The sequence below is a fragment of the Bos indicus genome, chromosome 24 (assembly GCF_029378745.1).
Source record: "Bos indicus isolate NIAB-ARS_2022 breed Sahiwal x Tharparkar chromosome 24, NIAB-ARS_B.indTharparkar_mat_pri_1.0, whole genome shotgun sequence".
Taxonomy (NCBI): domain Eukaryota; kingdom Metazoa; phylum Chordata; class Mammalia; order Artiodactyla; family Bovidae; genus Bos; species Bos indicus.
In genome coordinates this window covers 59,514,461-59,525,472 of record NC_091783.1, presented here as the reverse complement: position 1 = coordinate 59,525,472, position 11,012 = coordinate 59,514,461, and the positions used below count along the sequence as shown (strand labels likewise).

The window sequence follows — 11,012 nt, the reverse complement described above, 5'->3', positions numbered from 1 at the left end:
TTCAGTCGTGTCCGACTCTGTGCGACCCCATAGACGGCAGCCCACCAGACTCCCCCGTCCCTGGGATTCTCCAGGCAAGAACACTGGAGTGGGTTGCCATTTCCTCCTCCAATGCATGAAAGTGAAAAGTTAAAGTGAAGTCGCTCAGTCGTGTTCGACTCTTAGCGACCCCATGGACTGCAGCCCACCAGGCTCCTCCGTCCATGGGATTTTCCAGGCAAGAGTACTGGAGTGGGGTGCCATTGCCTTCTCCGTAACTGACCACATACCTCCACTAATTGCTCTCTGAAATTCTTTGCCACACTTGCTCCAGGACCAGGCTTCCCCCAAGGGCTCGCAGCCAATCACCGTGCGCAGCAGGAATGACGTCACCGCAGGTCAAGGCCCCTCCCCTTGGGCCTTTTTTCCCTCCGCCCTCACTCAAGGTCAAGCTCAGGTTGTGATTTGACACCTCTTTCAGCTTTTCCTGGCTCAATCCCCGTTTTTCTTTTTCCTCACAGACTTCTCCTCAGTAAAGCCATACACACTATCCTGTCTTGGTATCTTCCTTCCAGAAGACCTAGACGAACACCAACATTATTTATTTATTTGCCTATTTTTTCCCCTTACATTTGCCTCTCAAATACATTGTGTTCCTCATGATTCTGTTCATAATTTCCCTTTTCCTTCCATCTTAGTAGAAACCTACAGCTTTCAGTACAGCTTGTATCTACCACAACCAATATGTGTCTTTTTTACCAGAGTGTTCCTTTGGACTGTATATTCATCTTTGCTAAATAGATATTTCCATGTTGTTGCTGTTCAATTGCTCAGTCATGTCCCACTCTTTCCAGCTCCATGGACTGCGGCACACCAGGCTTCCCTGTCCTTCACTATCTCCCAGAGCTTGCTCAAACTCATATCCACTGAGTCGGTGATACCATCAACCATCTCATCCTCTGTCATCCTCTTCTCCTCCTGCCTTCTATCTTTCCCAGAATCAGGGAACTCTTTTCCAATGGATTGGCTCTTTGCATCATTTGGTCAAAGTATCAAGAGCTTCAGCTTCCATGTAGATGTCTCAAAAACACAGATTTCAAAATTTTTAAAAACTAAATGTATCTTGTCTCTTAAAAGAATTCCTTAATCAGGTATAACAATCATAGTTCAGTGTGAAAGACAGACACACTGTCAGTATGTCAGGCAGAAAGGGACTTAATACAGGAAACAGGTGCTTACAAAATTTTGGAATAGCCGTGGACCTTCAACTATTTTATTTCATTCCAGTTGTACACCACCTGAGCTGCAGCCCACAGATGAGGAGACCCTGCTGGTCCTGCTAGCTCTGAGTCACAAAAAGGGTGACCTGATGCCTAAAGCTGGAGGCACCTGGTGCCAGGGTTGACATCCTGCAGCTCCTGTGGGCCAGCTGCTGTGGCCACAGGAAGGTGACTTCTGTCTCATATATGCTTTCCAGATCTCTTGAGAATATATCTAATTGGGAAAAACTAATTCACATACAGAATGCAGGCTGCAAGGACATCTGAGCAACATAAACTTCAGCTCGCTGAAATCTGAATTGATGGATGTTTAAATGGAGACTGAGAGAGCCAATCCATGTGTCTACCAGATAAATGGCACCAACATCTACCCATTCACTGAAGGCAAAAAATGGAGGTCATGGAAGATTCTTTTCCCTTCCTCATTCTGTTCATGACTGATTAGTAGTCTCCCCTGCAGCAAAACAAGTACTGGCTGACCTCAGGTCTTCACAGACTTTTATTTGGGCTACTGTCATAGTGTCTTGGGATTCCCATGTAGCATTAGTGGTGAAGAACCTGCCTGTCAATGCAAGAGACATAAGAGATGCGGGTTCGATCCCCAGGAGGAGGGCACGGCAACCAACTCCAGTATTCGTGCCTGGAGAACCCCATGGACAGAGGAGCCTGGCAGGCTATGGTCCATAGGGTGGCAAAGAGTCAGACTCGACTGAAGCCACTTAGCACACACACACACACACTCACAGACAATAGTATCTTAGTAGTTTTCTGTATTCAGGAAATAAGTGGAATAAGCAACACTGAATTTTTTCTAGTCAGAAAGTTTACATGCTAATGTAAATTCTGCAACTTCAAGAAGGCAATGAGTTCTTAGTGCTTTCCAAAATTCTATGACCTTTTATTCTGCAGTAGGAATAACATTAATATCTAAAAATAGTAGTCTGTGTAGCACAGTTGACAAATACTTCTCTTTAGCAATGTTTCATATTTATTGTTACAAAATGTAAAACAAGGACTATGCTCAGAGGAGAAATATATTATGATTAAGTCAATTTTGTATGTACTTAGAAAAAAGAAATCTGCAATAAATTTTCAAAAATACCATTAATGGGTCTAGCATTGCTGGTTGTATTTCTTTTGGCTTCTACAAAACCAAACTCTGTCAGACAACTAAAATTCCTCCTTGAGATGACAAAATATTATGTTTCCAGCATGATTAGCCATTTAATCAAGGTTTTATAAAATCTACATAAAGTAATTGAATTTGGGATTTTAAATGTATATGGTTTTCTGGGATTTCAATGTGATTAAAATGCCTATAAATTAAATCTTTTTTTTTTTTTTTTTTTTTGGTGAAAAGCCAAAATCAACAGAGTTTTGTCTTCAATACTAATTTTACCTATTATATAATTATATGTATAATATGCCTGTTAATAATTTTACAACGTAATGATGACTATGCATTCACAAACACAGGCAAAGCGCATTATAAGCAGGGGAAATAGAATAGACTCATGACATCGAATCTTGACTGCAATGAAGTTTCCATGAAGGAGAATAGTGACAAGTGAGTTTTTTAAGGAGAAAAAGAAGAGTCAGACACACGGACAGAAATGAAGGTATTTTACAAGTAATTTCACGTAGGGATTTTTGAGAAAGATGGACAAGTCAAAGATACTCTGAATTTTCAGCCTTAGGAAATGGAACAACCATGTCAGCAAGAGAAGTAGGGAGCATAATGTCAAGGGCTGATTCAGGAAGTTTATACAGAGTAGGCTATTTATGCTTAAACATTTCAACAAATGTTTTCCCTATTACTTGCTTATTAGGTATTTCACCACTCACACAAATCCAAAATGAGAGAAGGAAAGAATTTTCAAGTAATTCGGATATGCTGCTTGTAAATGTGTGCATGTGTGTGCTTAATCACTCCATTGTGTCCAACTCTTTGCGACCCCATGGACTGTAGCCCGCCAGGCTCCTCTATCCATGGGGATTCTCCAGGCAAGAATACTGGAGTGGGTTGCCATTCCTTTGTCCAGGGGATCTTCCCCACCCGGGAATCGAACCTGCGTCTCCTACCTTGCAGGCAGATTCTTTACTGTCTGAGCCACCAGGGAAGCCCAAAATAAGTTTCAAAATCAAGGCAATTAATGCTAGCTGCTGTGATAGGTAACACCAATATTTTGGCAGCTTAATACAGTAATAATTATTGCTTGCTTGTATCTAGGTTCTGTGTAGTTGGTGGGCCAGGGCATGGAGGGAGTTGGAGATGTGAGTTGTGTTCTGTGCAGTCGTTCAGAGACCAGGGTCCTTCGTGATATATTTCTAACATCTATAACATGAAGCTTCAAAGACATTCTAGAGTCATCCACGAGGAGATCAGAGGGAAAATGTGTAGAATCTTACAAAGGAGACAGCAACACTCTCACTTCTACCCACGTTCCATTAGTTAGGATTCGGCCCAACGCAATTTCAGTGATAGATGAAAGATGTTAATTTAACTCAGTGCTCAGGAATCATACTTACTGTTGCCTCTGTCACCAAAGGGAAAGAAGATAAAGCCCTTACCTAAGTAACTGAAGACTTTAAACTTTGAAATAAGTATTTTTTTATTGTCCCTTATTATCAACAGCCACAAACTCTACAGAGATAAAACCAAAAGTAGTCATGGCAAGAAAATGTACTATATAAAATTTCATAACTTGGAATTTAAATTTGAAAAGTAACTTCCTCACAATCTTTCAAAACATTCAGAATTTCTGATGTATAACTAGCATTCACTCATCTTGGCTTGAATACATAAAGTTACCAAGGAATGTGTGAGTTATACTTAGAAGGCTTCAATTAATGAAGTAGGTTTGTTGTTTGCAACCCCATGTGTGGGAGCCCACCAGGCTCCTCTGTCCATGTGATTTCCCAGGCAAGAATACTGGAGCAGGTTGCCATTTCCTCCTCCAGGGGATCTTCCCGATCCGGGGATCGAATCCACATCTCCTGCATTGGCAGGCAGATTCCTTACCATCTGAACCACCTGGGAAGCCCCAAAATGGGACACAGAGAAAGCCAAAGGTTACTTCTTCATCTGTTTTATCAAGATTGGACCTACAGCTATTGTCTAAACTCCACACCAAAAATAATGCTGAGTTCTTGTTATCACTCTTGTAGTTAGGATTGATTGTCCGTGAGAACCAAGGGATGATGCAGGAGACAAGGAAAATACCTGGAGAGACGTGCTGCCGTTCTGTCCAGGCACGTGCTTGCCTGTTATGTCCTGGATGCAGAGTTGCTGTTGTTTAGTTGCACCGGACTCTTTGCAACCCCATGGACTCCGCACGCACCAGGCTCCTCTGTCCATGGGATTTCCCAGGCAAGGATATTGGAGTGGGTTGCCATTTCCTTCTCCAGGGGATCTTCCTGACTCAGGGATCAAACCTGTGTCTCATGCATTGGCAGGCAGATTCTTTACCACTGAGCCACCTGGGACGCTCCAATGAAGCAGATAGATTGTCTTCAAAAAAAACTGAATTCCACATTCTCCACATCTTAGCCAACACTTGTTATCTTTTCTTTTTTGGATAACAGCCATCCTGACAGGTGTGAGGTGATACTTCATCGCAGTTTTAATCTGCGTTTGCCTTATGATGAGTGTTGCTGAGCACCTTTTCTTATATCTGGTACCAATTTCTAAGTCTTCTTGGGAGAAATGTCTGTTCGAGACCTTTGCCTATTTTTTAATCAGGGTATTTAGCTTTTTTGCTATTCAGTTACATAGTTTGTATATTAACCCCAAATCAGATAGATGGTTTGCAAATATTTTCCCCCATTTTATAGATCATCTTTTTGTGCCGTTGATTATTTCCTTTGCTGCTCAGGAACTTTTCAGTTTGATGCAATCCCACTTGTCTCTTTTTGGTTTTGTTGCCTATAATTTGGCTGTAAATTCTGAGAAATCATTGCCAAGACCACTGCCAAGGAATTGCTGCCCAAAGGGTATAAACTTTCAGTTATGTAAGACGAACAAATTTTAGAGATATGCTGTACAACACAATGCTTATAGTTAATAGTACAAAATTATGCACTTTAAAATGTATTATGTAGAGCTCACATTAAGTGTTATCACACAGAAAAAGAAAACACAGAAGAATACAAGGAAATTTTTGGAGGTGATGAATATGCTGAGTACCTTGACTGTGATGTATCATGGAGATACATGCTCATTTTAATGAGTCTAAGCTCATTAAAATGTATACCTTAAATATGTGTAAGTTTTATATTTCAATTACACCTTAATAATGCTTAAAAATCCTGAATGTTTTTTTTTCTAATTTTTAGGGAAAAAAACTAAAAAAAAAAATGAGTAGTTTAAAAATGTATTTCTGAATAGGCAAAGAATAAATAAATAAATAAATATATTCAGAGGCAAAAAAAAAAAAAAAAATCCTGAATGTTGCCTGGCTATTGATCTTTTTCTTTCTGAGTTCAAAGTAATCATTGTTTACATTAATACTACATGGTTTTTAAATGTCATAAATGAAAATAAAACTTTTCCAGCTATGAGAAAAAGAAATTCTGCAATGGAGAAATAGCTGATCTTAGTGCATAAGAAACGAGCTCCTCCTGAGCCCTGGTATAAACGGCGACTGCCTGTCTAGTCCCTGCATCCACAGCACAGTTGCCTGCATCGTTAAACATTCCGGGTGTCAACTGTCTCAAACCGAAGCGTGACTGCCTTTCTTCTCAATTCAAAGAAATTGAGAGGGTAAAGAAATTCAATGTCCTGGTCAAAAAGGCACTGTATCTCTTCTCTTTTTTTTTTTTTTTTCATTTTTATTGGAGTCAGGTTTTTGTTTGTTTGTTTGTTTTTTACAATGTTGTGTGTGGTTTTTTTTTTTTTTTTTTTGCTGTGCAGCCAAGCAAATCAGACATATGTATACATATACCCCTCTTTTTCGTATTTCCTTCCCGTTTTGGTTACCATAGAGCATTAAGGAGAGTTCCCTGTGCAAAAAAGGCAGTGCATCTAATTCAGGAACACACACACACACCCCTCCTTTAAGCAGGATAAACCTGGGTGCCTCAGGATGGCTTGTTATGATCTCACAGAATGTCCTCTGGGAACCAAGTTGCTTTCCTTGAGAACTTGAAGGGGGAAATTTAGTCTCTCACATCCTGCTGGCTGCCTGACTCCACAGGCTTCTGCCTCTGAATTGGGATTGCCTGCAGTTTGTGTCTCTGGACCATCGCGGTGTCTCACAGACCCCACTGGACTCGGATTGGTCAGAAGGAAGCAGAGGAGGAGTCACTCTGAGCATTTTTTTTTTTTTTTTCCTTCCCTCACACACCATAAAAATCAGCAGCAGCGTCTGACACTCAGAGCAAAGCTTCAGGTTGGGAACCGGTACCTCTTCGAGGCAGCTGATGAGAGCATGCGCACATAGAGCCAGCTCGCAGCCGTAGCGCAGCCACCAGGCAAATTATTCTGCAAAGACGTGCATGCCTCCGACTAAAGTTGAAGTGGAAGTGAGAACAAAAGAGCAAGCGGCAGGCTCGACGGAGAAGAAGCATCTTGCAGCCTAAGATTTCCAAGTGTGGCTGACCAGAGCCACACTTGAAAGAGACTGAAAACTTCCTTTCCAGCTCCGGAGCATGGGACGTTTATTCACAGCAGGCATGCCACTCTCCGCCGCCTAACTTTCGTCTGGGGCAAGTCAAGACTGGAGAAAGGTGCTGAGGCTGCCAGATCCAGGAGGTTCAGTCAGTCCAGAGGGGACCTGAATCCAAAATGAACTCTACCCAGCCCCTTGGGATGCACACCTCTCTCCACTCCTGGAACCGCAGCGCCCACGGAATGCCCACCAATGTCAGTGAGTCCCTGGCAAAAGGCTACTCGGACGGGGGGTGCTATGAGCAGCTCTTTGTCTCTCCCGAGGTGTTTGTGACTCTGGGGGTCATCAGCTTGTTGGAGAATATTCTGGTGATCGTGGCCATAGCCAAGAACAAGAATCTGCACTCACCCATGTACTTTTTCATCTGCAGCCTGGCTGTGGCTGACATGTTGGTGAGCGTTTCCAACGGGTCGGAAACCATTGTCATCACCCTGCTGAACAGCACGGACACGGACGCGCAGAGCTTCACGGTGGATATTGACAATGTCATTGACTCGGTGATCTGTAGCTCCTTGCTTGCCTCCATCTGCAGCTTGCTGTCGATCGCGGTGGACAGGTACTTCACTATCTTCTATGCGCTCCAGTACCATAACATCATGACGGTGAAGCGGGTGGCGATCACCATCAGCGCCATCTGGGCAGCCTGCACGGTGTCGGGCGTCTTGTTCATCATTTACTCAGACAGCAGTGCTGTTATCATCTGCCTCATCACCGTGTTCTTCACCATGCTGGCTCTCATGGCGTCTCTCTATGTCCACATGTTCCTCATGGCCAGACTCCACATTAAGAGGATCGCGGTCCTGCCAGGTAGCGGCACCATCCGCCAGGGCGCCAACATGAAGGGGGCGATTACCCTGACCATACTGATCGGGGTCTTTGTTGTCTGCTGGGCCCCCTTCTTCCTGCACCTGATATTCTACATCTCTTGTCCCCAGAACCCATACTGTGTGTGTTTCATGTCTCACTTTAACCTGTACCTCATCCTCATCATGTGCAATTCCATCATTGACCCTCTGATTTATGCCCTGCGGAGCCAAGAACTGAGGAAAACCTTCAAAGAGATCATTTGTTGCTCTCCTCTAGGTGGCCTCTGTGATTTGTCTAGCAGATATTAAATGGGGACAAACGCAATGCTAAACACAAGCTTAAGAGACTTTCTCCTTCTCATATGTACAACCTGAACAGTCTGTATCAGCCACAGCTTTTTCTTCTGTGTAGGGCATGGAGTGAAAATTTCTATTGTATCAGTTGAAGTTTGTGATTTTTTTCTGATGTGAAACAGTGCCCAGTCTCGGTGTATTTTTAATGTCATGCTACTTTCTGGCTGTAAAATGTGAATCCACATCACAGGTTATAGGCACTATGCATTTATGAAAAAAGAAGAAAAAAAGTCCTTATGAGGAGTTTAACAGTGTTTCCTTCTTGTTATTTACAAGGATGTGACACTTTGCTTGCTTTTGTAACATGGAAATCACAGCTTCATTAAGTATATCCTCATAAGTGGTTTTTTTATGTTATACTTTACAACACTGAAGTGTAAAAATTTGATTCTAGCATTTAGGGGAGAAATATTGAGAACATATTGCTTAATCATAAAAAACAAGCTGAAATTTCAGGTAATTTAATAAGACTTTCTCATTCATTCTTCCTGTGCAGAAGTTGAAATGAAGCTTGTATTGGGAGAAAAACAGTTACTTAAAAAAAAAAAAAAGGAGGGTGGATATTTTGAGTCAGAAAACTATGTGTGTTTCTCAGAGACAGAGAGATTAATTTGTTCAAGCAAAGAGTCTGATATTTCTCACAGGCAATTCAGTTTGGGATTAAAAAAAGAAAAAAAAAAAACAGCAGCTATGAGGATGCAAGTGTTTTGGGAAATCTAAGTTAACAAGGCAAGCTAAACTTCCTGATATCAAACTGTGTACAACTGCCCCTAATAAAGACAGAGAACAATGTCTTCCTGCCCCTTTAACCAGGGCCCCAGAATCTGCTGAAATGTCTAGAACAGGTGATGCCCCACTGAGATCTGGCTTCTGCTCCCTAAAGAACTACACAATTCCTGCTGAGTTCTTTCATTTTCCACATGCAAGTGACTTACTATTTCCCTATTACTTATTTTTTGAACTGGACTTTCAGTACTCATTAGAAAGGATTTTAGCTTTGAAGACTAAATCTATAGCATAAGGATGTTAGGCAGTATTTGTAAAAATCTAAAAGAAGGGAGCTCTTGGTGCTAGAATGTTATAAATAGGGAAAAAAGCATGATCTGAACCCCAGAGGACATCATGACATAAACTAGCCTTCCACAACTATATTTTAGAGAGAAATACTTGCTTTGCTCCAAAATAATGCCACAGATTTGTCTACTGAACAATAAAATCTGTACTTTCCAATTTGCACGTATTTTGAGAACTTTACCAGTGAATTACCTTTTGATTTACTTTATAGTCTCCTCAGATGCTCATGGGCAGAGAGAACATGACAAGGTACTGCTTAATTCAAATTTCTAGATGTTTTGCATATTGACAGCAAGTCCTGAGAAGCACTGTCAGTACTGACGAGGAAACACTACTTTAAAATTTAATAGTAAGATTAAAGCTTACACATGAAAGGTGATACTGAAGCCTGATTCACTGCAATGCCTCTATTTTGACATAAACATGTGTGAGGCTTTAAATTATATTTAAAGAGAAGCCCACATTGTGGCAGGACACGGTAGGTGTTTCTGTCTTTGCTACTCTTCCTGTCCATGCTTTCATGTGATTGTGAGGAACCCCAGTAACTGGAGACTCGGAAGACAGCTAGAAGCCCCCCACCTTCTGTGGGGGCTGTTCTTCCAGTCCACCCTGTTTCTCCAGCCAGGGTCATTGCAGATGCTGCCTGGGCCATTGAGGACCAGCCCACTTCTGCCACTGACAGCAAATCAGCCTCCCGCACCTTGACTCCCACACTTCCTCCTGGAGCAGTTTACAGGGATGGGGGGAGTGTTAGTCAAGAGCCGTGTGCCCGGCCCCCCTCCCTTATGTGCCCAGGGCCTGGTATCAGGCGTCTGTTTCTTTAAGTGCTAAGACTATGCCTTTCTCATTTCTTCCTGTTCTCCAAACATTCCTCTATGTTGTTACTTCTTTCTCCAGTAAAACCGAGACTCTCCCAGAGGGATACATCATTATCACCCAAAGTCCATAGTTTACATTGGGGTTCATTCTGCAGTATTGTGCATTCCATGTGCTTTGGCAGACAGTGTCATTGGCATCTGTCTCACTGCCTGAAGAATCCCCTGTGTTCCACCTATGCCCCCCTCTTTCCCTCCAACCCCCTGGCTACCAGGGACCATTTTACTGTTGCAATAGTTCCGCCTTTTCCACAACGTCCTGTAGTTGGAACCATGCACTATATAACCTTCAGACTGGCTTCTTTAACTTGATACTATGCATTTAAGGTTCCTTCAGATGTTTCTATGGTTTGCAGCTGATTTCTTTTTGGTGTTGAATAGCATTTCGCTGCATGAATGTCACATAGTTTATCTGTCTGCCTGCTGAAGAACATCTTGGATGCTTCCAGATTTTGGCAATTATGAATAAAGTGCTACAAACACTTGTGTGTGGACATAAGTCTTTTTTTATACCAAGGAGCAGGAATGAACCTTTAAAAAGCTTCAGTATAAATACTGTGATGTATGTGTTGATCCTTTAATATTTTGCTAAGGGGGGTTAGTTAGCATTTACCAAATGCTGGTCGGGAGTATATATTCCAAATGTAACTGGTGAGCAGCGTCAGATACCCTTATTGAAATTTTCACCAGAAAATTCAATGAAGTATAAATCCTATTAGAAATAATTTTTCATTGGTGATAGAAGTGATTTGCAAAACATTGATTTAAGAAGTCAGATAACAATTGCCATACCTGCGTGAACGAGCTTTGTGTCTCGCCCTTTTGTTCCCCTGGCAGGCACCTTCCACAACTCTGGGCTGCAAACAGTGATCACCTACTTCAGAAAAAGCCTTTGTGGCCCGAACTAAATATTCTGAAATCACTAAAACATTTTTGAAGAATTATTTAATAACTTGTAAATAAGTACCGACTTCT

General features: G+C 41.9%; 1 protein-coding gene across 1 annotated transcript; it reads left to right on the top strand.

Annotated features, from left to right (window-relative positions):
• The first annotated feature begins 6,632 nt into the window (after positions 1-6,632).
• Positions 6,633-10,519, top strand: MC4R (melanocortin 4 receptor). Its single transcript, XM_019986474.2, has one exon. The coding sequence runs from the start codon at positions 7,045-7,047 to the stop codon at positions 8,041-8,043; it is 999 nt and encodes a 332-aa protein (XP_019842033.2). The 5' UTR covers positions 6,633-7,044; the 3' UTR covers positions 8,044-10,519.
• The last annotated feature ends 493 nt before the right edge of the window (positions 10,520-11,012 follow it).

Excerpts from the sequence above, each read along its gene's own strand:
- MC4R (XM_019986474.2), top strand. The coding sequence starts at position 7,045 with ATGAACTCTACCCAGCCCCTTGGGATGCACACCTCTCTCCACTCCTGG.